The following is a 26,720-nucleotide window of genomic DNA, read 5'->3' as shown; positions in this document are numbered from 1 at the left end:
ATCTACTTTTTGTTTTGCAGCGGCTCTAATTAGAGGAAATCGTAAAAACTGTGCTCAATTTTCTGGCTCCCTCGACTGGTTAATCAGCCGATTGGAAAGACTGGAAGCTTCTTCTGGTATGTTTTCCACTATCTCCTTTTTGTGATATATTATTCCTGTTTGTTTTTTTTTTCTATTTTACGTCCCTTAAGACATTAAAAACTGAGATTCAGTGCAATATAAACGTTTTCCTTTTACTAGGTTAGAAAGTTTACTGATTGCTAAAATCATTGGTATTTTCATTAGTTATTTCTGAAAAGCAGTCTGACCGTATGTATCTTCATTTACATTTAAAAAAGAACGAAGTTCGGAAAGCCACTGAAGAGCCAGAATTCCCATTACTTTTCAAATCAATTATTCCTAATGTACTAATACATTAGTACATTACAGTACCATACATATAAAAGGATTGGTTTGGGTGAATTGTTTTTGTTCTTTAGTTTAAGTGAATTGAATTTGAAAAAAAAGGATTGGTTTGGAATTCACATTTTTAACTTGTCTTCAAATGATTATGTGGACAGATATGGAAAAAAAATTAGTTTTCCAAATCATGTAGCACAATAGTTTATTTTAAAGGGATTTAATAAATACCAATAAACAGTCTGCATCATTGTAAAATAGTTAAAGGCAATAAATCTGATACATCTGTCTCTAACAAGTATGTTACTTTTACATTGTTGTGGAGATGTACCTGTGCTTACCAGGCCTGCCTGAACTCTGGCACCGCAGATTGCCTCAGGGACACCCCAAACTGAATCTGTTGCTCCTCCATCTGTTTGCATAGTGTTCCATTAGCTGCCCTTCTATAGCACTACTGCCCATTTCTGTTATTTATTTTTCCTGTCCATCTCCTACATTAGTAGTGAACTCCTTGAAGGTAGGGCCTTGGTCTTATTGATCTTTGTATTCTCTGGACCTGCCATACCATCTGGCACTTAGTAGGGGCTTAATAGTATTTGTTGATTGAATGAATGACAGTTTGAATTCACTAAATAATATACCTGTCAATACAGAAATAATTCCATGATTTTTCATGATAAAGACCCACTCAGGGACAGGTTTGTTGGAACTGAATGGATAGAGAGGTAGAAGAACAGATAGCTATGATCAAAGGAGGTTACTTTTAAGTCACAGAGTGAAATTTCAAAGTTCAAGGTTCAGGAACTTAAATCTAAGTTAAGAGAAATTTGAGTAACAATGAGTTCTGAGGCATTCCTGGGTTGTTGGGTGGCAAAAATAGGAAAGGAGATTGTTGAGGTAAAAAAGGTGCAAGAATTATGAGACAAGCGTTTTCAGGGTATCACAGCATGAATGAGATGACTATGAATCAATATGGAGTATATTCAATAAGGAAAAACTGATTCGCTACTAGGAGGAAGTGATCAAATAGTAGTAAGATGATGGCAGGGATTGCAAAATGGATAAATTCTTGGTTCAAAGCATCTAGAATTGTTGGCAAGCTCCAGTAGATACAAGAAGTATGCTGGTCTCTTTCCCTGGCCCAGGGAGTATCTGGAAAGAGAAAGGAACAGAGCAACCTTCAGGATGCAGTATGAATTCTGGACAAATCAGCTGCTTCACTTTAAAAAAAATGCACATCAAAAAAAGCTCAAAGGAAAAGAGGAGAGAGAGAGAAGGAAACAACAGAGCAGAGCATCCTTTAAGCTTGTTACAGGACCAAACTTGGGTTCATTCACTGGCATGCAGTAAAGCCAGTCTACCGACACTGGGTTGTGGTGAAGGAAAGTGCAGCGTTTATTGCAGGACACCAAGCCAGGAGAACGAGCAGCTCACACTCAAAAGACTCGAGCTTCCCAATGGCTTTCAGGGAGGGGGCTGCAGGGTGTGTGATCAGCTCATGCACGGGTCTCGGATTGGTTGGCATCAAGGTGAAGTTTCAAGCATCATCAACCTTCTGGTTTCAAACACTGTTGAGTTTATGCGCTTGCGGTCAGCAATTTTCATCTGGTTGGGGTCTGCTTCCTATAAAAACAATCTAGGAATGTGTGTCGGGCCTTTATCTGTATATTTCAGGGAACTGGGAGTTTGGTGATTCTGCTATGTGGCAGATGTATAGTCTAAATTGTTACTAGTTTCCGGGCCCAAGGCTGTTCTTTGTTTTTGCATCTTCACACTTCCTAATCTTTAACTCTTGAGCCAGCCTTTTGAGACTTAAGGGAGGCCTGAGAGACTAAAGCAAAAGCCTTTTACTTCAAAGGACAGGGACACAGAGGCTTTTGCATATGGTTTCAAGCTCTGCCACACAGAGTCCAATGTTTACAGTCTTCAGTTTAGTCAGTTACAGGCACAGTTCCATTGGCTACAAATCGCTACTTGCTATGATCATTTCCCAATCCAGGTGTTGGTCGCAGGCATTTCTACTTAAAATAGAAGGCCTGTGCCCTGAGAGAGCAGGGTGAAAGTCAACAGTAGGAAGGACCCTTAGAGAATGCTTCACCTAACATTCTCACTTTGGAGGAAGAAAATTGAGGCATAGAACCTTGAAACGACTGCTTTGAGATGCTGGAATTAATTTTTATAGCCAAGATGAAAACTAGCTCCCTCACATCAGGCTTGAAATATGTTCACTCTACCTTGTAGCCTCCTAGTTTTTAAGTATCTAAAATTTTTTTCACTGAACAGGTTTCTCTGCTGTAGTTACATTTATTCTTTTAGTGAACTGCGTTTTTTCCCCTGGAGGAAGTAGAATGTTGCTTAGTTTTTAAAAGAGACAGTAACAATAAGGACATGCATATATATGTATATGCACACACAGAAATAATATAAATGTATTTCAATCATGCTGTATTGTTTACTGAGTGCTTCCATATGCATCATCTTAGTTTCTCTCTATCTGGGATTGCTGAATACACACTCTCCTCTGCTTGTCAATCTCCCAGCTGTACGAGTAGCTTCTGTGTCTGTATATGAGCAGCAGAGCAGAGCTGGGGGTCTACGAGCTCTCAGTTGCCTTCAGAAAAGGGCAATGGACAAAACTCAAAATAAACTGGTTTAAACTTAAGTAGAAATCTGATGAAGACATGAAAAGAGTCAGCAAAAGGATGTGTTAGTGAAAAAGCTTACCTTAGTTTGGGTTCCACCAGAAGTAGACCTTGAGACAAGGGTCAAAGGGCAAGTTTATTTGGGGCGTGAGTGGACATGAGCCAAGGTAGAGAAGGGGCCAGAGAGGGTGCGTTGATAAGCAGGTTACTGCCGTGGGAATCTGGAGCTACTTGGGGTTGGGGTGATTCCGCGGACCCATGCCTCAGAGTTATCCCACCTGAGGGGCGAGGGGGGTTGGAGTGTTAATAACCAGCTTCTCTTCTGTCATTGGTTGGAGCTGCTCCCTGGAGACGTTAGTTCTGGGGCTCCTCCGGCTACCACTGTGGTCACAACAAATCTCGAAGCAAAGAAATGCAGACGCTGGCAGTTGGAAATCAGGCAGTGTTCACTGAATGGAGAGGATGAGAGTCTGACCAGGGCCCTGGCAGCGTCTGCTCTTTCATTATATGATATAAAGAGGCAGCTGATTTTTTTGTTCACATTCTGCATTATCTAAAGTTGACCAGTATCGCTACTGCATAAAGCCTTCTTAGAATATCTGATCAGTTTTTAAGAGCAACCACTATGAATTTCTTGTGGGGGAGGGGAGATAAATCGGACATTGGCCCAGACTTCATGTGTGACTATGTCTCTGGGTCAAATTTAATTGAAAAGACAAAAGACTTGTATGAGCAAGTACACTGATTGAGTTGATGTATTTCTGAAGGCTGGGTGTTTCTTTAGGATGTTCTTAACCCTTGAAATAGTTTTTGAGCATTTCAAGAGATGGCTAGGGACTTCCCTGGTGGTCCAGTGGTTAAGACTCCACGATCCCAATGCAGGGGGCCTGGGTTCGATCCCTGGTCAGGGAACTAGATCCCACATGCCACAACTAAGACCTGGTGCAGCCAAATAAATACATAAATAAATATTAAAAAAAAAAAAAAGAGATGGCTAAGAACAGTCCGCTGGTCAGGAGGCTGCATATTTTTTCTAAGTCTTATTTTTTACACAGTCTATTCCCTTAGATAGTTTTGCAGGGATCAAAATGGCCTTCTTAGGGATTCCTGCCAATTCCTCCCACTCTTAGCAAGTGCCATGAATGAAGTTCCGTCTGGGGTTAAGCAGGATAAGGGGCTTTGAGTGGTCATGAATTGCCAAAGCTTTGCGCTCATGTCGAATCCAGCTTTTGCTACCTGGAAACATGATAGTTTAAAGCTTCCAAAGGTGGCACAACTATTTCTTGCAAAGCATAAGCTCATCATTTTTCAAAGGGAAAAATTTGTAACCAGTGGAATAATCTGTCCCAGAATCTTGTGTGTAGGAAACTCTTCCACCTTAGTATCTACTTAGGTGTGAGCAATTGAGTTAGGAAGAATATGAGTTCACAGGATATTATATGAGATCCACTGTTAGGGATGCAGAAATCATAGCTAACCTTTTTAAGTGATACCAACAATTCAAACAGCACTAATGCTAACAGAGAAAGGGACAGTGTTCTAGGAGATAGCCATGGAGAAGGCAACTTTAGCTCTTGATTGAAAGCTTTTGATTTTGCAGAAAGTCAGCTATGTTAAACCCAGGAGTTTATGTACCTGAACCTTATAAGAAGCACTAAATCAGAATCATGATGATATTGGAGACCTTTTAAAGAAAATCTATTATGATAGCTCTCGGGATGAATATGTGTTTGACTCTGTAACCCACACCATAATCATCCATTTGCATCCAGAGATTCACCTAGAGCACATTACAGTGATTGGTGTTTTAAATAATGACCTTGGGTCATCAGGATATGTAAATGACGTTTAATGCTGAGGGGTCACTTAAGACAGGGAAGCAGAGAATACATTTTTCAAAGATATCCCCTCTAAATGTTTGAAATCATGTATTAGAAATTAAAGGTTACTAATTTAATAGTTAGCTAAGGGGCTTCCCTGGTGGCATAGTGGTTAAGAATCCACCTGCCAATGTAGGGGACACGGGTTCGAGCCCTGGTCCGGGAAGATCCCACATGCCGCGGAGCAACTAAGCCCGTGCCCCACAACTACTGAGCCTGCTCTCTAGAGCCCGCGAGCCACAACTACTGAGCCCGCGCGCCACAGCTACTGAAGCCCACACACCTAGAGCCCGTGCTCCGCAACGAGAAGCCACCAAAAGGAGAAGCCACCAAAAGGAGAAGCCCGCACACCACAACGAAGAGTAGTCCCCGCTCGCGGCAACTAGAGGAAGCCCGCGTGCAGCGACGAAGACCCAGTGCAGCCAAAAAATAAAATAAAATATAAAAATAAAATAAATTAATTAAAAAAAATCATAGTTAACTAAGACCCTTGTCAAAATTACTCACTTTTGAATGATGCTAGAAAACTTAGTATACAGCCATACTTCTTCCTTTCTCAGTAAAGCGTTAAGTTGTAGCTGGAAAGAAAAAAGAGGGGACAGAGATCCGGATTTGGAGGGCCTCCTGTATTTTGAAATATCTCACCAGCAATGTGAAAAATGAAGAAAGAATTCCCCAAAGTAAAGTCCAAATGAATGAGAACATTCTTTTCTGAATGCAAACAAGATCCAAGTCGCTAGGTTATCCAAAATCTGTATCCTTTTCAGAATGCTTTTCTAAAAACCCATGTGTGGGATTGATGGCAAATTACATTTCTAGAAAATGGTTCTTGAAAAAAATCTTCAACTATCTCATATTTGAGAAAAAAAATTTAGTGCTTTGCAACATAGAATTGATTTTATAATCATTTTCCATAGTTACCATTTAACCACATCACTAATTTCTAGCAGTAGGCATTAAAGTGTGAAGGATACCAGAAGTATCCAGGCTGAGAGCATCCCTGGCTTTTATAAAGAGATGGCTTTTGTAGGCCAGGACTTTAAACCCCAGAAAGGAGCATAATATACAGAGGTGGTCTCCCTAGGCTTTAATTAACCAGTCACCTGAATATTTAGATGAGAGACATGTGAAAGGTTGATTGCCCAAGGGCAGGGGTCAGTTGGCATCTGTTTTGGTCACTTCCCTGACCTTGGAGGGCTGTAGTGCTCTCCTGACATTACCCCACACTGGCCCCAGTGGCGTGGGCTGCTGCTGCCGATTTTGCAGCCAAGGGCAAGCCGTTGTTTTATGGCACCCTTACACTTGTCTCCCCTGTCCTGGGTGCCTGGTCTCCATCCACGCTGCAGCTGCCACCTCCCACCAATTCGCGAGAGCCTTTGTCTCCCAGGGGTTTTCTTGGGCGGTTCCTGGAATTCATGTTTCCATCCTGCTTCCTTAGATTCTCCACGGTTGGTTTGCAGATGGGAGTGTTCCCCACTTTTACTTATTGTATTTTTCTCTGTACACCTCCCTTTAGGGGGGCATTGTACAAAATCCTGGTTAGCGAGAGGAATAAAAGAGGGAGTCTTGTCTCAGAGAAACTATATTATGCAGGGAGGGCTCACTTGAGAAAAACTGCTTATTAAAAACAAAACCACAGTGATCTCTGCATTTCACCTGGTCGGTTTCTAGTTCTCTTCAGGTACTGAACTTCTGTCTCATTGTTATGGACAGAACTGACGTTTCAGCGCTTTTTCGTTTTTTTCAAAAATTTTATCCAAGTATAATTGATTTACATCAGCTCTTCTGCTTTGCTGCTGGTAGATGACTGTTTAATGCCAGTGTCTCTCGTCTGTTTGAGTTTTGCTCATGCCATTCCGGTTATTAAATATTCTTTAGCGTCATCTTTGGTGAAGTAATTACACTGTGTCACTTGCAGTGTGGCTCTATTTCATGCTCTTCCCCTTCATGATAGACGCCCCTCTGGTGGGGGGAAGCAAATGATTATGTGCAATTGTATTCTTCTAATACCATGAGGGAGAATAATAACCCTTTCGTATAAATAGACCAGCTCAGTTGACAGAGATTTGTAGAATTTCTGAGGTGGAAGTGATTTTGGGGGGTATCCTCACCCGGCTAGCCTTCTTGGGCATCACCGCACTGTGTCCCCTCTTTCATTTGCTCTCTTGAATCACATTACACAATGCAGTTTAGAAGTGAATGATCTAAAATACTACTCTCCACCATGTGACTAAGTATTTTGAAGTTCTCTGCCAGTACTTTCTGATATTCTCTGGTCTGGAGCAGTTGCTTACCCTCCTAAAACTATATCCACTTTTAAACAGCATTTTTAAGCTGTTCTCTTCTCCGTGCATATTGATATATCTCAGGACTGCATACCATTCTGCACTTAACACCCTATCTGAAATTGTGTTTTTTCATTAAATGATGTATCGTGTAACTTTTCTCCTTCCCCTTTTTTCACACTTGCCAAGTATCAGAATTAGTTTATTCTATCCCTTTGTATTTGTTTCTTTTGTGCTTATCGGAAAGAATGCCCCTGACTTTTCCTCATGCTGCAAGAGAACTTTCAAAATTGACATAAAGCTCAGGCACATGCTATGATCATTTTACATTTCTGCCCAAAATAATTTTCTCAATAAATATTTGCTGCTTTGAGGCAAGTATCTTTTTGAAGAGTTGATTAATCTGTATTTCTCTTGTCCTGGAGAAATCCATCTTGAAGATGCCGAAATGTGTAGATCTTCTAAATATTTATTTAGAAGGCATTAGAGCAGTTAATTACACCTGCCAGAATTTCTATAGATACTAATATTTCACAGAGAGACACTGTTGTTGGATTTGTATACATTTTAATGACTGCATTGTGTGGCCAAGGAAATCTTAATTTAGGGCACTGTGCTGAGAATGTCATATGTATTATTTCACTGGATTCCCCCAGTAACCCTATAAGGTATGTTCCATTATAATTTCCATTTTATAAATGAAGAATCTGAGGATAAGAAGCTCAGAGGTAATTTTTTTAAGATCGAAGAAAGTAATGGAGTTAGAATTGAACTTGCATGGTCTGTGAACTTGACAAGAGCAGGGCTTGTATCAATTTTTGCTCTGCACTTTACTCATACCCAGGACCTAACACTGAGAATGGCCCATTTTATGTACTCAGTGATAAATGAACAAATAAATGAAAAAATAAATAAATAGCAAGATAAGACTGTCTTAAAGTATTGATGATGTCTTGTCTGGCACTCAGCACTTCATAGGCCTTGAGACATGACAATTTATACAAACATATATTTATATAGTGTAAAATTTCTAACATTATTATTTATCTCTGTTGTATCATAAACTGCCTTTAATTGACATTTTCTTTTCTTCTTTTAGCTGTCCTTTAACTTCTGTAGTTTGTCTATCTTTTATAAATCATTGCTCCCTAAACTGAAGGCAGCAAACCATCAGAGGCCTAACTAAGGCAGGATGGTACATTATAATTACATTACTCTTTTTATGTGTTTTATTTCAGCTAATTTACCATGGGAAACTTTTGACTCATGTTCATCTTGTCTTCCAAGAAAATGCCCTAGGTCCAACTTTTTTGATTTTCTTGCTAAGGCATTCCTAATATTCTGCCTTTCTGTATATGAATAACAGTGCAACAATACCTTTACCTTGACTAACTTCCATTTTTATTAATTTTCCTCTCATTTTCCTATTTTTGTCAAGTTCTGTTATATTTTAATCTCATTCCTGTCACTTTTCTCTCCCTCTCAGCTTTATGTTAGCTCAGGATTTAATGAGACCATTTTCTTCTCTAGCCTCAAAACCATTATTATAAATTATAAGTATATGCCATTATGTGTTTTCCTAATTTGGCTTGTGACCATATCTCTTAAGATCATTATTTTTAAGCCTTTATATATTTTAATATTGATGTCAATTTAATTCATTTTTCTTTCTCTATTTGAGTGAGATACAGAAACCCTATTTAGGGTGACTCCTATTTATTTCACAAGTTAGCCCTCTGTTATGGAAAGAAAGCAAAATTTGTATTACTTCTTTTTTCTTTTCTCCCTCTCTATTTGTTTTAAAAAGTGAAAAAAATAAATTTAGCAGTTCATCTCATACTGAAACTGAAATGGTTCCTTGAATTCAAATTTATACCCATACAACGGTATAATAACAAATTATTCCTGTCTCAGCGCTTCAATCTGTAACCTGCAAAATTCACTGTAAATGTTAAAAAAGATGTGTTGTAATTATGCTAAATACTGGTTCATTATTCAACTCCTGCTATTTGTTCTGGGTGAGGGCCAACTGAGCTCCCAACCCGTTCAAACTAGATGTTTCTGCCATTTCTAGTTCCATGTTCGTGCCCACCCATGAAAGAAGGATGGCTTGGATGGGATATGTGAGTTGTGACTTATTGGCAGTTTAGTTTAAAGTAGTGGAACAAAACAGCAGATGTGTGTCTCTACGGAACCCTCTCAAATGCACAGGCCCAGGTACAAATGCAGCCCTTTACACCTGTCAGATTCTTTCTTTCATGGCTTCACATTTGGTGTGTACCCCAAAAACTCCCAGACTCCTCGGACGTTTAGTTAACATGGCGCTAGCTGGACTTGTCTTCTGCTCTCTCTAACCAGTGATTATTTGCATATTTTTCTTTTCTCATAATGGTAATAATATCATGAGAAGGGATTCCTGTCCACCAGGAGTGCTTTATGCCTTATTTTAGCATTCGTAAGGTGGTAAGGCTACTTGGTTAATCTTTCACTGTATTTTTGGCCCAACAGTCCTGCTGTCTCAAGAAAGAAAAATTTTCTGCAGTTGAGTCTACTTGCCCTTCTTGCTCTCTTACCGCAGTCCCGGATATACTACCTTAACTAGTTTTATTTTAATAACTAACCTTTATTTCATTTCTTCCTGCTGATCAATAAATATTTTCCCTGAATTTTTCTTCTAATCAGTGTTGTCCATTCGGCATTTCCCTACCTTTCCCTGTTTTTTAATTTTTAGCCTCTGTTTAAAAAGAAGCATATTTATAATGTTTCCCTGTTGATCCTTTTTATTTCACTTTATTTGTCTTTTATGTTAACCATAAAATAATAGCAGGTGATCATATAGCACTGCTTGGATCCAGGCCCTGTTCTAAATGCTTTCCACATATTCTCACAACAGACCCCCAGGGTGGGCACCATTATTGTCCCCATTTTAGAGACGGGGACACTGGAGCATAGACAGGTTAAGTAATGTGCCTAAAATCTGCCAGGACTAAAATCTGGGCACGTTGCCTTTAGACTGTGTTTGTAAACAGTACATAAAACAGCAGAATAATAACAGTATCTCATTATTATATTTCCTCATTAAGCCTTGTAAATATTGAGTAGACCAGTCCCTCTGTTAAAAGCATGACAGTCTACTGCATATCTTGTTAATGCATCCGGAAACTATCTCCCGTAACCTCTATGGATAGCTTTGGTCTGCTTGTATCACGTTTGTGCGTTTTCATGTTTTCTTTTCTGTCATTTCCCAGTGTCTTTCCCCCAGTCTTTTTTACTTGTTGTGTCACTTTGTTTAAATTTCATTACCCAGGGCGAAAATAGAAATTTCCTTATTTCCTTTTGCCTTCAGTGAGCCCTGGGGACACTAATAATAAGGTCTGACCGAAACGTTGCAAAAAATCTTAACTCCTAGAAAGAGAGAAGAGAAAAAAGCAGCCTGTGGTTGGAATAATTTGGAATGCATGGTTTCTCTAATTATAACTGTCACTGATCCTACAATGGATGCCACCCTTCTGTGTGTTTTGCATGTGCCCTGTCCCCAGTGTTTCCGTAACTAGGGAGCAGTGTGATTCACACCAGTTAGCGCCCAGGTTGAAGCCTTCCTGTTTGCTCACCACTAGCTTAGCCCAAGGGGTTTCCATGTTGAAATCTTCAGCTGAGGCCATGGACTCCTTCTGGAGTTGCTTGCAGTAGAGATGTAAGTGATAATTCCTTTCTCTCAAATCTGAATCACACCCATGTTACCCCTAATGCATTGGGAACTAGGTTCCATCTAAACCTACATCTACCTCGGTGTTCTGGGATTATTTTAATTTTGTTTTATTTTGCAAAACTCTTGTGACCATAGGTGAGAAAATAATGTCCTGGGGGGATTGACATTGTGCTTTCCAGGTCAGTTGGTTCTCCTTGTTGTCCTGTGACGACACTGGGAGCACAAGTACCATGGCCTGCTCTAGCTCCTCATTGGCCTTCTATGCTGGAGTGGCTCCAAGTCTGATTCTATTCACTCCTTCTCTCAAGTGGACGAGGTTCACCAGGGAGCTTGTGCCTACTTGGTCTGAGGTGAAATCCCCAGACTAGATTCCTCCTGGTAGGTAAAGTCAGACCAAATACAGCACTTCTGCTCTGTGGCTTGTTTCCAGTTTTTCCATACAGACCCTCGACAAATTTTGTCCAACCGTGGACAGCCCTGGGCATGACCTGTGAATAGAAAATAGCACAGTCAACTTTGATCCCAGATGGAGAGATTCCCCAGTTTTGGAAGCCAGGAAACAAACGTGTAAGTCTATCGATAAAAAGCAAACTGGGCCATTGTACTTTGATTACAGAAAACAAGGTGAGGAATATTCTCTACCGTCCCAGCACTTGGATGCTCCCATTACCGTTAAGTTCTTTCCAGCCATTTTGTTATATCCTCAGAGATTTTTCTTGCTCATGAGAATATAAATAATTGAGAAAGTTACAGCCATTCAAGTTTTCAGGCAAATAGCTGAATGTTGCTTGTATTATACGTATAATGCCTTGCCCCTCAAGTTTTGCATTAGGCACAGTTAAGCCAGTCCCTGCCCTTAAGGGCTCACTGTCTCACTGTCTCATGAGATTGAAATGAAAGTAAATAATTTTAATAAAATGTGATCAATACTGCAAAGAAGGAATAATTCATCCCCGGACGTTAGTAAAGACTCACCAAATAAGGTGACTTTTTGCCTTAGCAAGATGGTTCAGATTTTGCAGTCTCAGAAAAGGAAAGTGTGTTTAAATCTGAGATTAATATGTGCGAAGGGTTGAAGGTGAGAAAGATCCTACAAGCTCCACCAGGGCTTTGCAGGCCGTGTTTACTGCTCATCTCCATTGCTTGGAACAGTGCCTGGTAGGTACTTAATAAATATTTATGATTAATATTTAAGTAAAAGTATGTATTAATCATTCTTCGTAGGAGGAAGTGGTGGGAATTGAGGCAATAAAGGAAGGTTAAACCATCTAGAAGAGGGACTGACATGCTTTTAATGTATTGTTGAATTTGTTTTGGTTATATTTTGTTGAGGATTTTTACATCTGTGTTCATCAGGGATATTGACCTGCAATTTTCTTTTCTTGTGGTGTCCTTGTCTGTTTTTGGTATCACAGTAATGCTGGCCTTATAAAATGAGTTCGGAAGTGTTCCCTTCTCTTCTGTTTTTTGGAAGAGATTGAGAAGGATTATATTAATTCTTCTTTAAATGTTAGGTAGAATTCGTCAGTGAAGCCAACTGGTCCTGGACTTGTGTTTGTTGGGAGGTTTTTGGTTACTAATTCAATCTTCTTACTATTAATCAGTCTACTCACAATTTCTGTTTCTTCATAATTCAGTTTTGGTGCATTTTATGTTTCTAAGAATTCATTTTTTTTAACACATTTCCCAATTTGTTTCTGTGGTATCAGTTGTAACATCTCCTCTTTCATTTCTGATTTTATTTATTTGAGTCCCTTCTCTTTTTCTCTTGGTGAGTCTAGCTAAAGGTTTGTCTGTTTTGTTCATCTTTTCCAAAAGCCAGCTTTTAGTTAAATTGACCTTCTCTGTTGTCTTTTAGTCTCTATTTCATTGATTTCCACTTTGATCTTTGTTATTTTCTACCTTGTACTAACTTGGGCTTTGTTTCTTCTTTTTCTAGTTTGTTGAAATGTAAAGTTAAGTGGTTTATTTGAGATTTTTCTCATTATAGGCATTTATCACTGTGAATTTCCCTCTTAGAACTGCCTTTGCTGCATCCCATAAGTTTTGGTATGTTGTATTTCCATTTTCATTTGCTGCTCTCTTTTTTGCTTTTTCTTTTGATTTCCTCTTTCACCCACTGGTTGTTGAGTAGCCTGTTGTTTGATCTCCACATGTTTGTGAATATTCCAGTTTTCTTCTTGTAACTAATTTCTAGTTTCATACCATTGTGGTCAGAAATGATGCTTGATATGATTTTAATCTTCTTAAATTTATTAAGACTTGTTTTGTGGCCCAGCATATTATCTATCCTGGAGAATGCTCCACGTGTGCTTGAGAAGAATGTGTATTCTGTTTCTTTTTGTTGGAATGTTCTATATATGTTAGTTCAGTTCATCTGGTCTGGCGCATCGTTTAAGGGCAGTTTTCCTTACTGCTTTTCTGTCTGGATGATCTCTCCATTGATGAAATTGGGCCATTAAAGTCTCCTACTATTATTGTACTACTATCTGTTTCTCCCTTTAGGTCTGTTTATATTTGCTTTATATGTTCAGTTGCTCCTATGTTGGGTGCATAAATATGTATGAACATTATATCCTCTTGTTGGATTGACCCCTTTATCATTATATAATGACCTTCTTTGTCTCTTATTACAGTCTTTGTCTTAAAGTGTATTTTGTCTGATATATGTATAGATAGCCCAGCTTTCTTTGGTCTCCATTTGTCTGAAATCTCTTTTTCCATCTGTTGTCTTTGAGTCTGTGTGTGTCCTTACATCTGAAGTGAGTCTCTTGTAGGCAGCATATAGATGGGTTGGTTTCTTTATTTTTAGAGAGTATGCCAAGACCTGTCAGCACCTCAAAGAGGAGGATCTCAGAACCTAGATTCAGGCTGATTGAAAGCCAGACCCTCAGGCAGCAGCCTTTAAAATATGCAAATATACCTCATTCAGGGGAAGACTGGGAGATGGGCGTTTCTGTCTGCTCTCTCAGTGTCAAATCCTGGGCTGATAGCTAGGTAAGAACTGCTTCTTTCTTTGCTACTGTCCCATTGAAGCCTTGAACATAAGCCCCACTGGCACCAGAGCCAAGCTGTCAAGGGATGTGTCCTTTGGTTCACAGCCATAAGAGCTGGTGCGTCAGACACGTACGCAAGCTCCTTTCTCAGAGACACCGATGATCTGGGGTCTCGAGACGTGTGCCAGACCCGAAACCTTCCCCTCCAGCCAAAGCTCCAAGACAGCAAATACGCCTTATTACAGAAAATTGGGGGTGGGTTTCAGTTGGCTCTGTCTGTTCGGCGCCCTGGGCAGGGTGTTATGCTTTCATGGAACACACAAGCACAGGCCCTGCTGGCCATCACAGCCAGGTGATGAAGGGGCATCCCTGTGCATCAGGGCACTAGATGTAAAACTGGGGCACCAGTCATGCACAGAAGCTCCCTCTAGGAGATACCCACGAGCTGAAGCAAGTCAGTTGGGGAGCACAAAGGTGGTGCCCGCCGACCTCCATCTCTGGAGAGAATTTCAGTTGGTCCCCAGGTTTGTGTTAAATTAGATGCCTGCCCCTCAGGCCAAAGCTTTAAGGTAAGCACATAAGCCTTTTACAGAAAGACTGGGTACTTTTGGCTGCCTCTGTGCTGGGCCCTGGGGTAGGTGAGTTCCTGCTGCCCCTTTAGGGACTTTTTCTCAATTTGCTACAGCCTCATGGGTCTTGTGGGTGCAAGCCCCATTGGCTCTCAAAGCTAGATGTTTTGTGGGCTTGCTCTCAGGTGCAGGTCTTAAAGCAGGGGTGCCAGATATGGGGTTCCAAACCCTTTGCTACTCAGGGAGAAGCTCGGGGTTGTTACTTGCCGATTGTGGGTTGCTGCTTGGGAGTGGGGTTTATAGCGAGACTGTGTCTCAGCCTCTCCTACCTGATTCAGTGTGGGGTTTTTTGTTGTGTTTGCCTGATGTATAGGATTCACTCAGTTAAGTTTTGAGTTTCTTGCAGAGGAAATTGTTCCATATATACATGGAGATATGGTATATTCTTGGGAGGAGTTGAGTTTAGAATCCTCCAATATCACTACCTTGAACCAGGACCTAGAAATGTTTCTTACTTTAAGAGTTAGGTGTGCTCACATCATAGAGTGTATGTAGGATTGGAATAGAAGTACAGTTGACCCTTGAACAACACAGGGTTTGGGGGTGCCGACTCTCTGGGCTGTTGAAAATCCATGTATATCTTTACAGTTGGCTCTGTATCCACAGTTCCACATCCACGGATTGAAAAACTGTGGATCACGTAGCACTCTGGTATGTATTTAGTGAAAAAAAAAAAAATCCGTGTGTAAGTGGACTTGTGCAGTTCAAACCCATGTTGTTCAAGGGTCTCCCTCATAGTCGAGCAACAACTAGCACTAACATCCTGATGTAATAACTTCTGGTGTTTTTATTAGGACTTCAACTATGTAAATAAGTATACATAGTTGCAGTCCTAATATATATACAATTTTGTATTTACTCTTAAAAGTTTACATTATACATTATGCATTTCTGTGTTATTATTAAAATTTCATGAATCATTTCCATAAATTTATTAAACTTACCAAAATGTTTTGTCTTACTGGTTTGGGTGGGTTTTTATTTTTTATTTTACACTTTGTAGCATGTTCATAATTCTTTCATTCCGGTAATCCTGTTATGATCTACCAAGCTTTACAACTTTTCTTTGAGAATCTGACCATAAGTGTTACGTACTGTTGCCATTCCTGGGTCTTACTCAGTGAATTTAAATTTTAAATGTCAAATCATCTTTAGTCAACTATTGCCACTTAATATTAAGCACTGTTTCTCTGTCTCATTTTTTTTACCTAAGTGTTTGAGGCATATATAATAATATATATATTTATATATATTATATTATTATATATATTATATTTATATATAATTTAAATATACACATGAAGCAGTTTGGCTAGTTTTTATTTTTGAAAATGTCTCTTGGTGTTTCCAATTGTTTTCCTTTAGGAATTTCTTGCTATAAAAAGTAAAAGCAGTTTATTTGCAGTTTATTCCAACAGTTAAAATTAAAAATAGTTTTCTCTGACTTTTTATTGTCAACATTAGAGGCAGTAGTTCTTTTCATCTAGGTGTTTATTTGTTGGCTCTGACCTGGCCCCACTGAAAAAAAAATTTAATGTTAAACCCAAAATTCTAAAACCCTTCCATTAGAATAGGCTGAATATGAGAAAAATCAGAGATTTATTTTCACATTGCCATTCTTGCATTTTGTGATACGTGCTGTTCTTTCCAAAAATCTAGCCTTTAATCTTTTCTGATGTATTTAGGTTTATGAATGAAAGCTGTGGGCTTTCGTGAATGTTTATTTACACAAAGGATTTATTTTTCTTGATCTTCTACTTGGTTTTTTCTTAATGATTATATTTTATAGCAGAGATTGGCAAACTCTTTCTGTAAAAGACCAGATAGTAAATATTTTAGGTTCTGGGACTATAGGACTTTGTTGTTGCAGCCGCTCAGCTCTGCCTTTTTTTTTTTTTTTTTTAAACATCTTTATTGAAGTATAGTTGTTTTACAATGGTGTGTTAGTTTTATGCTTTATGACAAAGTGAGTCAGTTATACATATACATATGTTCCCATATCTCTTCCCTAGCTCTGCCTTTTTAATGCAAGAGCACCATTTGTATTGTTTTGTTTATTTCTCTTGTTTTCGAGACTAAAGAAACATTTTCTACTATAAACCTCCAGGAAAGGGAAATGAGCTCCATTAGTTAGGATGCAGTGCTGCAGGGTCATACTTTTAGTTCCAAGAAGATATGTGAACAAATGTGCGTGTAAACACAGTACAACTTTATTTATAAACATAGACATCCACGTGTTCTATAGTAATAAGTAATAGGGAGGAAACAAAAAAACAAAAACATCAGGATAACATATGACTAATCTATTAAAAATGCTTTTCCCGGGACTTCCCTGGCGGTCCAGTGGTTAAGACTCTGCGCTTCCACTGCAGGGAGCGTGGGTTCCACCCCTGGTCAGGGAACTGAGATCCCACATGCCGCATGGTACAGCCAAAAAAAAAAAAAAAAAAAAAATGCTGTTCCCTTTCTGTTATTTTAGTTTCTTTTAGCTTGGAATGATGGAGTTTATTTTGTTGCTTACCTTTTTAATAATAGCAGAAATAGTTTCCATACCCTTATATAAAAATCTAATTTATCCACCAGCTTGTTGTATTATTATTTTCTGCTCTCTTTGATTTTTAACAGGCACGGATTGTTGAAATACAGCAACAGATTTTGAACCACACCAAAAATTAACTTACCTTTTGGGGTATTTTTTCATTGAATATGCATTTATATTTCAAAAAATTAAGTCATTGGTGAAGAAATTAGTATTAACAGCCCTTGTCTTGGTTTGGATCAAGTGTCAGTTGTGACAGTAATAGTGAATTACTTCTATACTCTACCATTTGTAAACCTGAGCACTTTACATTTCTTTTGCAAGAAAGTGATCTCCATTTGGAATGAATAAACCTATCTACAAGGTTCCTCTGGGACCCTTCTCAATACTCTCAGAGATGTCAGACAGTAGCTCTCAGACAGAGATCACACTTTCTAAGTGTTATGTCTAATTGCTACAAATGAACTACATTCTCACTGTTGACAAGGCAGGCTTGCTCTGAAAAAATAAATATACATGTACCCATTTAGCTTTTCAAGTTCACACTAAAAATTCTGATAATGAGACTTATTTTCTAATTTCTGTTTTAGACTTTAAGAGAAGATGTATTCCATTTTATATTCTCTGATAGCTAATACCTAAAAATATTACCCTTCTTTTTCAGGTTTTGTATATTGTATATTTCTATTTATTTTCGTGTTAACTTGTATATTTCTCTTGTTCTGCAAACCAAGAAACATTTTCTGCTATAAATCTCCAGGAGAATGTAATGATCTCCATGGGTTAGGATGCATTATTTCAGGGTTATGCTTTCAGTGTCCAGAAGCTTCGTAAGCTGGCCCTAACCTACGTGTCCCATCCCCTAGTGGCTTTCTACCCCAGGCGCATGAGGTATGCCCCCCATTCAAGACTTCACTCAGCACTTTACCGCCATCTTTTCCTGTCTGGAAAATGGCCATGAATGAGTTCTCTGTGGCCCCACTTAAATGTTGCTTTCTTTCATTTCTCTGCAGGCAGAATTACCTGCTTACTCAGCTGAACACTGTATCTTTGCCTTGTCCTCACTCGACGTCCTCTTTGGTTATCAGCCCTGCGTTCCAAACACCACCTGTCCCCTATCACAGGTGCCCTGTGACAAATGCATTGAACACGTAATAATTATATTATGTTCAGTCAACACCTGAATAAACACGTAGAGAAGAGGAAAGCCACTGATCATTGTAGCTTGGTTAATCATATTTCCCCCCTTTCTTTGTTTTCTCTTCAGGTATTCTTGAAGTTTTACACTGTGTGTTAGTAGAAAGTCCAGAAGCTCTCAATATTATTAAAGAAGGCCATATTAAATCCATTATCTCACTTTTAGACAAGCATGGAAGAAATCACAAGGTAAGGGAACCATTTTATTGCCAGAAATAAATTCTGGAATAATTTTAAAACTATTTTTTTTAAAAAAAGATAATTTTTAAAAGGTGTGTCAAATTTGTCGTGAGTGTTTTTCACCTTTTAGTTCCAATCAGGTAATATTGCTTAGTGCTTATGCATAGCCTCAGTGGGAGGATGGAGCAGTTCTCAGTTTGTGTATGAAGGAAGGTTGGAAAATAAGTGGACACGTGGCTGTAATGTTTAAAGTGACTGGGTCAGAGGTAACTGGAGGGAATGTGTTTGTGGAAACTGCTGCTGACACTTGAACCTGAGAAGGGAATGAGAGTCTGAAGGTGGCTTCGCTTTTCAGGTTCTGGACGTCTTATGCTCACTCTGTGTTTGCCATGGGGTAGCAGTCCGTTCTAACCAGCATCTCATCTGTGACAATCTTCTGCCAGGAAGAGACCTGTTACTGCAGACACGCCTTGTGAACCACGTCAGCAGGTAGGTTCAGAGAGCCCACGTTGCCAGATAGGTAGCATAACAAAAAAGTCATGTTCTAGCTTTGTCGCTAAAACATCGTATCGTCTATTTGTTTGATTAGAATCTTTTACATATTTCCCCAGGGAATAGTGTAGGCATTTTTTCTACCCATCAGATGAGATAACAACAATAGATGACCCAAGCAAAATACACATTTATTACAAAAAAATGTATAAGAGCTCTCATTCACGTTCATAGGTAGCTGAATTGCCATTGTCATCCTCAGGAGCAGTCTGACAATGATACAGGGATATAATTATATATAATTATGTTTTACATCTTCTTAGAACATAACTAAAAACACTATATCCTTCAATACCAATGGTGAAGTGCCTACGATGTATAATAAAGACATTGAATTCAAATGTCCAAACTATAATAAATTCTACAAATAAGCAATAAAACTACATTTTCAGTTAGATCTACCTTCCAAGGTATCAGACATTCACTGGGTACTTTGTGCCAGCCACTAATGCCAGGTGCTTTACAAGTATCCTACGCTGCTTGTGTTTGCACAAAGTGTTATTGTTATCTACATTTTATAGATTAAAATGTTGGAACTGGAAATGGAACTCAGGTCTAACTCCAGAGACTGAGCTCTTCACCACCATGTCATAGTGCCTTCCATATACAAAATAATAATTACAACAACAGTAATAAATACAGCTTATAATTAAGGAAATGTTATATGTGATAGTGATAACTTTAATACACTGTGTTTAGCAGCTGTCCAGGAAATACTTGCTACTTCACTCTGGTTCAAACAAAAATGTAGGGTTTAGTGTATATTTCTACGTTGTGATTTTTTAAAAAAGATTGATTTAAGACTTCCTTTGTGGTTCTTTATATAATAGACCTGTCGTTAATGAGCAGTATTTTCTGAGATGTTCACTAATCCCTAGTATTAACTTAGGGTAAAAGTTCTTCAGTAAAATGCAATTAAATACAACTAACTAGAAATTATTCTTTTCACAGCAAAGCATAGAGAACAACAAAGATGATTAATCACCTTGGTTCATTCACTAAGACTATGACTTGCTTCAGCCTCAAACTCTGTATGACACAGAGCTTAGCTTAGGAAAATGTCTCTATGTCCTGGATTAATTGTAACTCCATTAGGTCCGAGGGCCTGCTGTGCTATCCTGAGTGCCTCCCCTTAAATATGATTAATGATATAAAATACGCTGAAGAGCAATTAAGAAAAAATAATAGACCTTTGAGTGACATTGCCAAGTTATCCCAGAAGCAAACATCAGTCTCTGAATGTTAACTGTAAGGTTGGCTGTCACTGCAGACTTCAGTGATTGCTTCAGTAATTTGTTGTACTTAAGGAAACATATTTAATATGTAATATACGTCTTTGAGAAGCAGGACTAATTCAGAATAGCACGATGTAAGTTAAGACAATGAAAGTTTTATTCAGATTTTCTCACATGCTATTCCCATCTCTTTAAAGCATGAGACCCAATATTTTTCTGGGTGTCAGCGAAGGGTCTGCGCAGTATAGGAAATGGTACTATGAGTTGATGGTGGACCACACCGAGCCATTTGTGACCGCCGAAGCCACTCACCTGCGAGTGGGCTGGGCTTCAACGGAGGGGTACTCGCCCTACCCTGGAGGGGGCGAGGAGTGGGGTGGAAATGGTGTCGGAGATGACCTCTTCTCCTATGGATTTGATGGCCTTCACCTCTGGTCAGGTACGTAGTATCCATTTTCTTTCACAGTGTTTTTGAAGGAAATCTTTTGCCCTCACTGGACATTTCTAGAAGCTATTGGTATTGGTGCTGTTCATATCAGGTACATTTATTTCAGAAACGTAACACTGAAATGTTGAGAGTGTTAAGTAAAAAGCAGAATTTCACTAGGGGAAAAAGAAAACTCCTACAATTGTAGTACCTCTCCAAAAGACTTCTTTGCCTTTGAATGGTATACTTCAGAAGTGGCGTTCTGATTCATGAATCAACTGCAAAAACTTAAATGTTTTCTACTTGTCTTAATTGGTATGTGTGAAGCTTCAGCTTCCAATGTAAAAAAGAACCAAAACCAAATCCTGGAAAATAATTGGAATAAATAGACTAAGTTCCATCTTCAGGTGGGTAATGTCATGTCAGGAATTGGTAATTTGTCAAGTGTATTGTGAGGAGTCAGCTCATAATAAAATGATGCTTCGTTTCAGAAGTGTGGAAAGGTTTAAAAATGAATGTATAGTTCATTTCACTAGCTACCACCGCTAAGCTTTGATGGTTGAAAGTATATTAAAAATGAGTAATATATAAAAATAAAAATAGTACTCTTTTTTTCAGATTTATTAAAACATGTATTTTGATTGGCTCTATTTAAAAGTTTACCTTTTGATTAGGTAGATATTGGAATTCATTTGGATTCTGCAGACATATGCTTGTATTCATAAAGCAGCTTTAGAATGAACCTGATATATTTTATAGCACATTTAACATACAGAAAATAGAGAGAGGTTCCTTACATTACAGAAAGCTGAACTTTGCCTCTCATAGGCAAATCAAGTGGTATTCATTTATTAATGCTTTATAGGCCTCATAAATTATGAAAAGAACATTTTTAATTACATTTAATTAAACCTAAGAGTTTATGGTAAGGAATTTATAAAGAAAAGCACTCCATGTAGTTGTATCGAACAATAATACTTACTAAATTTTTCCTTTATTTGGTGCCAATAGCTCAGTAGCCTGGAGGAGATGAACCTGTACGTTGGATATTTCATCTAACCTGTGGGGCACTGGTTGGGACCCAGGCCGTAGTGTGGTGTGTCTTATACACAGGTGTACTGTGCTGGTCAGAAGAGAGACACAATGCTTGTTCCAGAATTTTTCTACCCACCAAACAAAGGCAAAGAGCCCTACCTTCAGAAGACCTGACAAAGATGAAATAGGGTTAATGTCTGTTTGATAATACATTTATAATATATAATATATAATAACTATTATCTTCAGATATTATCCCCTCTCTCTACCTTCAAGTATCACTCCACACAAAATGGGTCCTCAGGTGAATGAATGAAGCATGTTCACTTGTTTTCCCATTACACAGAGATTAGGGGAAAAATGAAACGAAACATTACACTGGTAAAAAAAAATAAAATGCTGAATTGCATCTCATTATTTTAGCCATATAACGCCACTTCACCATTTTCATGTTTGCATTTAGTTTGAAGCTTTTTCTGTCAACACAGAGGAAGAACCCAGAGCTTCTGGAGTTGAAAGTGTTTGCAATATGCCTTTGGTGGCAAAGTATCTTTTAAACAGAGTGATAAGAGCAACAAAAATATTCAGTGAATCTATGTAGGGATCACAGAAAAGAGGATACATTGTGGAATTTCAGGAGAAATTCATCTTGAAACTTTGTATCAGGAGAAAATATTTGACTGTTTTTTCAAATGGCAAGAAAATGTGCAGTCTACCATGTCTGTAGTTGAAAGCTATGTTCTCTCAAGCCCTGGGATCTATTGCTAATTTTAGATTCAGGATCAACAAAGATAAATCTAAACTAATTGGCTTCTGACTGAGTTTCCGTGGTTAAATCCACTGTAATTCACATAATCTTCTTGGGTTCACTCTCCTATTCCTTTTCTTTTTAATAGTTGAAGTAGAATTTCAAGTATCAACTATCTGTGATTTCTGAGAGAGAACACTTAACTTTTTGTGATTGGAGGGTGGAGATATTCCTTGTAACCAGAATTTGGCTTATCGGCACAAGTTTTGATCTCTGTCTTCATTTCTTCCCAACTTAAACTTTGCATAGCATTGCTATGTTCCCCTTGTGTGAATGAGAATTGGATTGGGGCGGCGGTCCCCAACCTTTTTGGCACTAGGGACCGGTTTCGTTTAATACAGTTTTTCCACAGACAGGGCGGGCGGGTGGGAGATGGTTCAGGCAGTAATGCGAGTGATGGGGAACGGCAGATGAAGCTTCGCTTGCTCGCCGGCCGCTCACCTGCTGTGCGGCCCGATGCCACCCCGGGGGTTGGGGACCCCTGGCTTGGGGCATCTACATCCTGTGTTTGTAAGGACCAAAAGTGTGAAAAACCTTGGTGCTTTTAGAGCATTTAAGTATAAAAGTGTGGAGGAATGTCATAGAACAGTATGGGAAAGATGGGTAAGGATTCTCTCACAGGACCTATAAATCAGACCACTGCTGTCTTCCTTTCTGGCTAATGCAGCGAACAGGAATATAGTTCTCATATGGATTTGATCTGAGTTTATGTAAATGCAACCTTAGAATGCTTCCTAGTGGATTCAGCAGTGTAAGTGCCATTGAAACTGTGGACTTAGGCTGGTCACTAGTGACCTTATCTCTCTTACCTGTTTCTTTCAGGTATTGCAAAACAGTTAACCATGGTCCTTCGTATTAGCATTATAATATCCCTCAGATTGAGCAATATATTTGGATTATAGTAAATATCTGTTTAATAACATTATCAGCTACAGATCTTGATACAAACAGGGATATAGACCTTAATCTGTGAGTTCTGTTGCTTTTGTATGATTTTTTTTTAAACAAGCTGGCTTTATTATATCCAGGGAATTCTAGAGGGACCACCTCATAACGAATGTATTGCTTGCAGATTTGAATATTGGTAAAATTTTTAAAAAGTACACATTTTAAAATGTAGATATGCTCTACTACTGGCATTTCAGATATGCTGTTGGTAGAAATCTTGGCATGCTAGAAATTTTAAAAAGGTGTTATAAAAAATGCAAAGCTTGCATCATCAAATCTATTTTTGTCTTTGCTCAACTTGAGAAATTTTGTATGTTGCATTTGTGAGCATGTGTGTTTGGGAGGATCTTACCTTCTTGTTTTCCATTGTGCCCATGAGACTGATCGGCCAAGGAGTTATGACACAGTCAAGAATGGGCGTAGGTCATAGGCTGGCTAGGGCAAGTAATGACATTTATCAAATATCATTTTCATGCCTCCACTTGTATCCTGCTGTATCCTACTTAAGAAGCCAACCAAGGCCTTGTATGAAATAAATTACAGAACAACAACAAACCAGTTGACATGTATTGTCTCTCAATAAACAATGCACAAATGAGCACATGTTCTGCTTTCATTATCCCTTTATATTTTTATTTTATAAAACAAAATGTATTTAACCTTTGAGAAGGGGACTGAAATAAATGCCTGCCGTGTCTGAGACTGTTCTTATAAACCATTAATTTAATCATCATAACAACTCTACAAGGTGATGGCATTTGGTTTACAAGAAATCAAGGTTTATAGAGCTTAAGTAATGTGCTGATGGTCATACAAGTAGTAGGTGATAAAGTAGCAATTTGACTTCAAGCCTTTCCCTAGAGATTTTCCCCTGACATCATTATATTATCAGCTGTAAGATGATATCAGCATCAAATACCATCCATCTGCATGCAAAAATTTCTGCATTTTACAATAAAGATAGCAGCATGGCTCCTGAAAAAAGCAACAATTTTTTTGGTAAGGAGTTGACATATAACATTAATATGCATTCAAGATTTAGTCTAGTCCAGTACCATTCGGTGATTGTCACTGCCTATTCAGATCTTTAACTCGGGTTCTGAAGATGATTCTCTGAGATAAAGATGCATTACCCTCCTTAATGTGTTTCCCCATAGGTTGTATTGCCCGTACTGTCAGCTCACCAAACCAGCATCTGTTGAGAACTGATGATGTCATTAGTTGCTGTTTAGATCTAAGTGCCCCAAGCATCTCCTTCCGAATTAACGGACAACCTGTTCAAGGCATGTTTGAGAATTTCAACATTGATGGCCTCTTCTTTCCAGTTGTCAGTTTCTCTGCAGGAATCAAGTTAGTATCTCTATGTTTTTTGGTCTGTTTGCCTTCGCACTTCTCATTCTTTCATGGAAGACTGCCCTGCCATCACACTTGCTTTGCTAACCTTCTCTCTCTCACTCCTGGGCGTCTGTCCACAGGGCATTTTGCCCCTTCCTTGAAGAGTGAAGATAAGATTCACCTAAGAGGGGAATCTCGGGAGGCTGAATCCTTTGTTCATGTATCCAACCATTTTAGATATGCAATCTGCTGACTATCCCTCTATCCTGTGTTCCTGAAATATTTCAAGTCCATTTAAGTTCACTTTTTTATTTAATAAGGGTAAATAAACAATGTTGCATTAAAAATACCATTTATTTTCTCATACTTATTTTCATTAATTTTTTTTTCATTATATTCTGCCACCCTACTCCAAACCCCCTCATTTCTACAGAAAGCACATGTGTTTTGGTTGATCAGGTCAAGATGACTCCTTTCCATGTCACCCTCTACCTGCTATACTTGTAAATTATCTGCCTATGGTCAGCTGGGTCAAGGTGGTTTCCTCTAACCCTTTCCTGTTTTGCTACTACCAGATGGAAGAGAAATTAAAGTGATAATTTAGTATATAGAAGTATCATTTGAGTCCCCTTTAAGGAATTTCACAGGGAAATTGGGCTGTGACTGTTTTTTCTTTTTATCAGATCTCATCCAGCCCTGCAATTTTAAGTACACAGATATTTAGATCGAGTCTGTTCTTTCTCTGTTGATTATTTGGGCACCTTTGAGACATTAAATGACCAAATACTATGAACGGGTATTTCATTCACATAGGAATATGGTGCATATGCTTTTATTATTTCTCCAGAGAGTGATAAATTTTTGCTGAGCCATTAACATAATTTAATCAGGTTTTACTTTTATGATTAGAGGCTCTTAATCTCTAAGGTACTGACATTATGGTGGTACTTAGGGAAAAAAATGTGGCTTCTGACAAAGCTAATTTTGTACTCATAATTTATTCCTTGTATTCTGTTGATTAGGAAAATTTTCTGTATGCCAGAGATTTAACCGACCCCAACATGCATCCTTTTCAGGGTACGCTTTCTGCTTGGGGGGAGACATGGAGAATTTAAGTTCCTTCCTCCGCCCGGGTATGCTCCTTGTTATGAAGCTGTTCTGCCAAAAGAAAAGTTGAAAGTGGAACACAGCCGAGAGTACAAGCAAGAAAGGACTTATACACGGGACCTCCTGGGTCCCACAGTTTCCCTGACACAAGCCGCCTTCACACCGATCCCCGTGGATACCAGCCAGGTACCCAGATCGTCTGCTGTGATGGCAACGTTTGAATTGCAGTCATTCCCATATGCAGTGGCTTTCAAACTTTTGACTGCAACCCATACGAATGCATTTTACAGTGATACAATTTATATGTATAATTGGTTTCATAAACTAATACTTACCCTTACCATGTCCACTTAGCCATTTGCCTAGTCCATTCTATTTTGTTTTTTAAGGGGGGTTTCAAGCCAGTAAATTGACTTTATAATGTACTAATAGGCCACAACCTGAGGTAATGCATACTAATTTTAGAGTGTTGTTTTTTTACCTAGGGTAGTGGTGGAGTTTTCAATTTCTTCTCCCATCTAGATACACTTGGCATTTTGAAGTGATTTAACTGACTTTTATCTTGGGTAGAGATTGAGATAGTGAGCTCTAGGGTTATGATCAAAATGCCTGGGATCGAATGTGTGCTCTGGGACTCGAGAAAATTACTCGTCACATTCATTGGGATGTTCAGAGTACGTTTGACATAGTTAATAAATAACACATTGGCACAATACTTTGCCAATAAGCACCCAAGCAGTGTTAGCAGTTACTCTTGCTTTTCTCTTTCATAGACTTGCAAGTATCCTGACATTGACAATGAATTAAGTATTGCTCT

At 38.7% G+C, this 26,720-nt stretch overlaps 1 protein-coding gene across 6 annotated transcripts in view; it reads left to right on the top strand.

Annotated features, from left to right (window-relative positions):
- Nucleotides 1-26,720, top strand: part of RYR2 (ryanodine receptor 2) — a 777,004-nt gene that overhangs the window by 431,791 nt on the left and 318,493 nt on the right. For all 6 annotated transcript variants that reach the window (XM_082407544.1, XM_082407541.1, XM_082407542.1 and 3 more), the window contains 6 exons: nucleotides 21-116; nucleotides 18,347-18,465; nucleotides 18,812-18,945; nucleotides 20,441-20,682; nucleotides 24,619-24,811; nucleotides 25,873-26,089. In XM_082407544.1, the coding sequence (XP_082263670.1) occupies nucleotides 21-116; nucleotides 18,347-18,465; nucleotides 18,812-18,945; nucleotides 20,441-20,682; nucleotides 24,619-24,811; nucleotides 25,873-26,089 (1,001 nt within the window). The remainder of the gene's footprint in view (nucleotides 1-20; nucleotides 117-18,346; nucleotides 18,466-18,811; nucleotides 18,946-20,440; nucleotides 20,683-24,618; nucleotides 24,812-25,872; nucleotides 26,090-26,720) is intronic.

The sequence above is a fragment of the Balaenoptera borealis genome (genome assembly GCF_965194805.1).
Source record: "Balaenoptera borealis genome assembly, chromosome: 10".
NCBI lineage: Eukaryota > Metazoa > Chordata > Mammalia > Artiodactyla > Balaenopteridae > Balaenoptera > Balaenoptera borealis.
The sequence above is the reverse complement of the archived record's forward strand: the minus strand, read 5'-3'. Positions and strand labels throughout refer to the sequence as shown.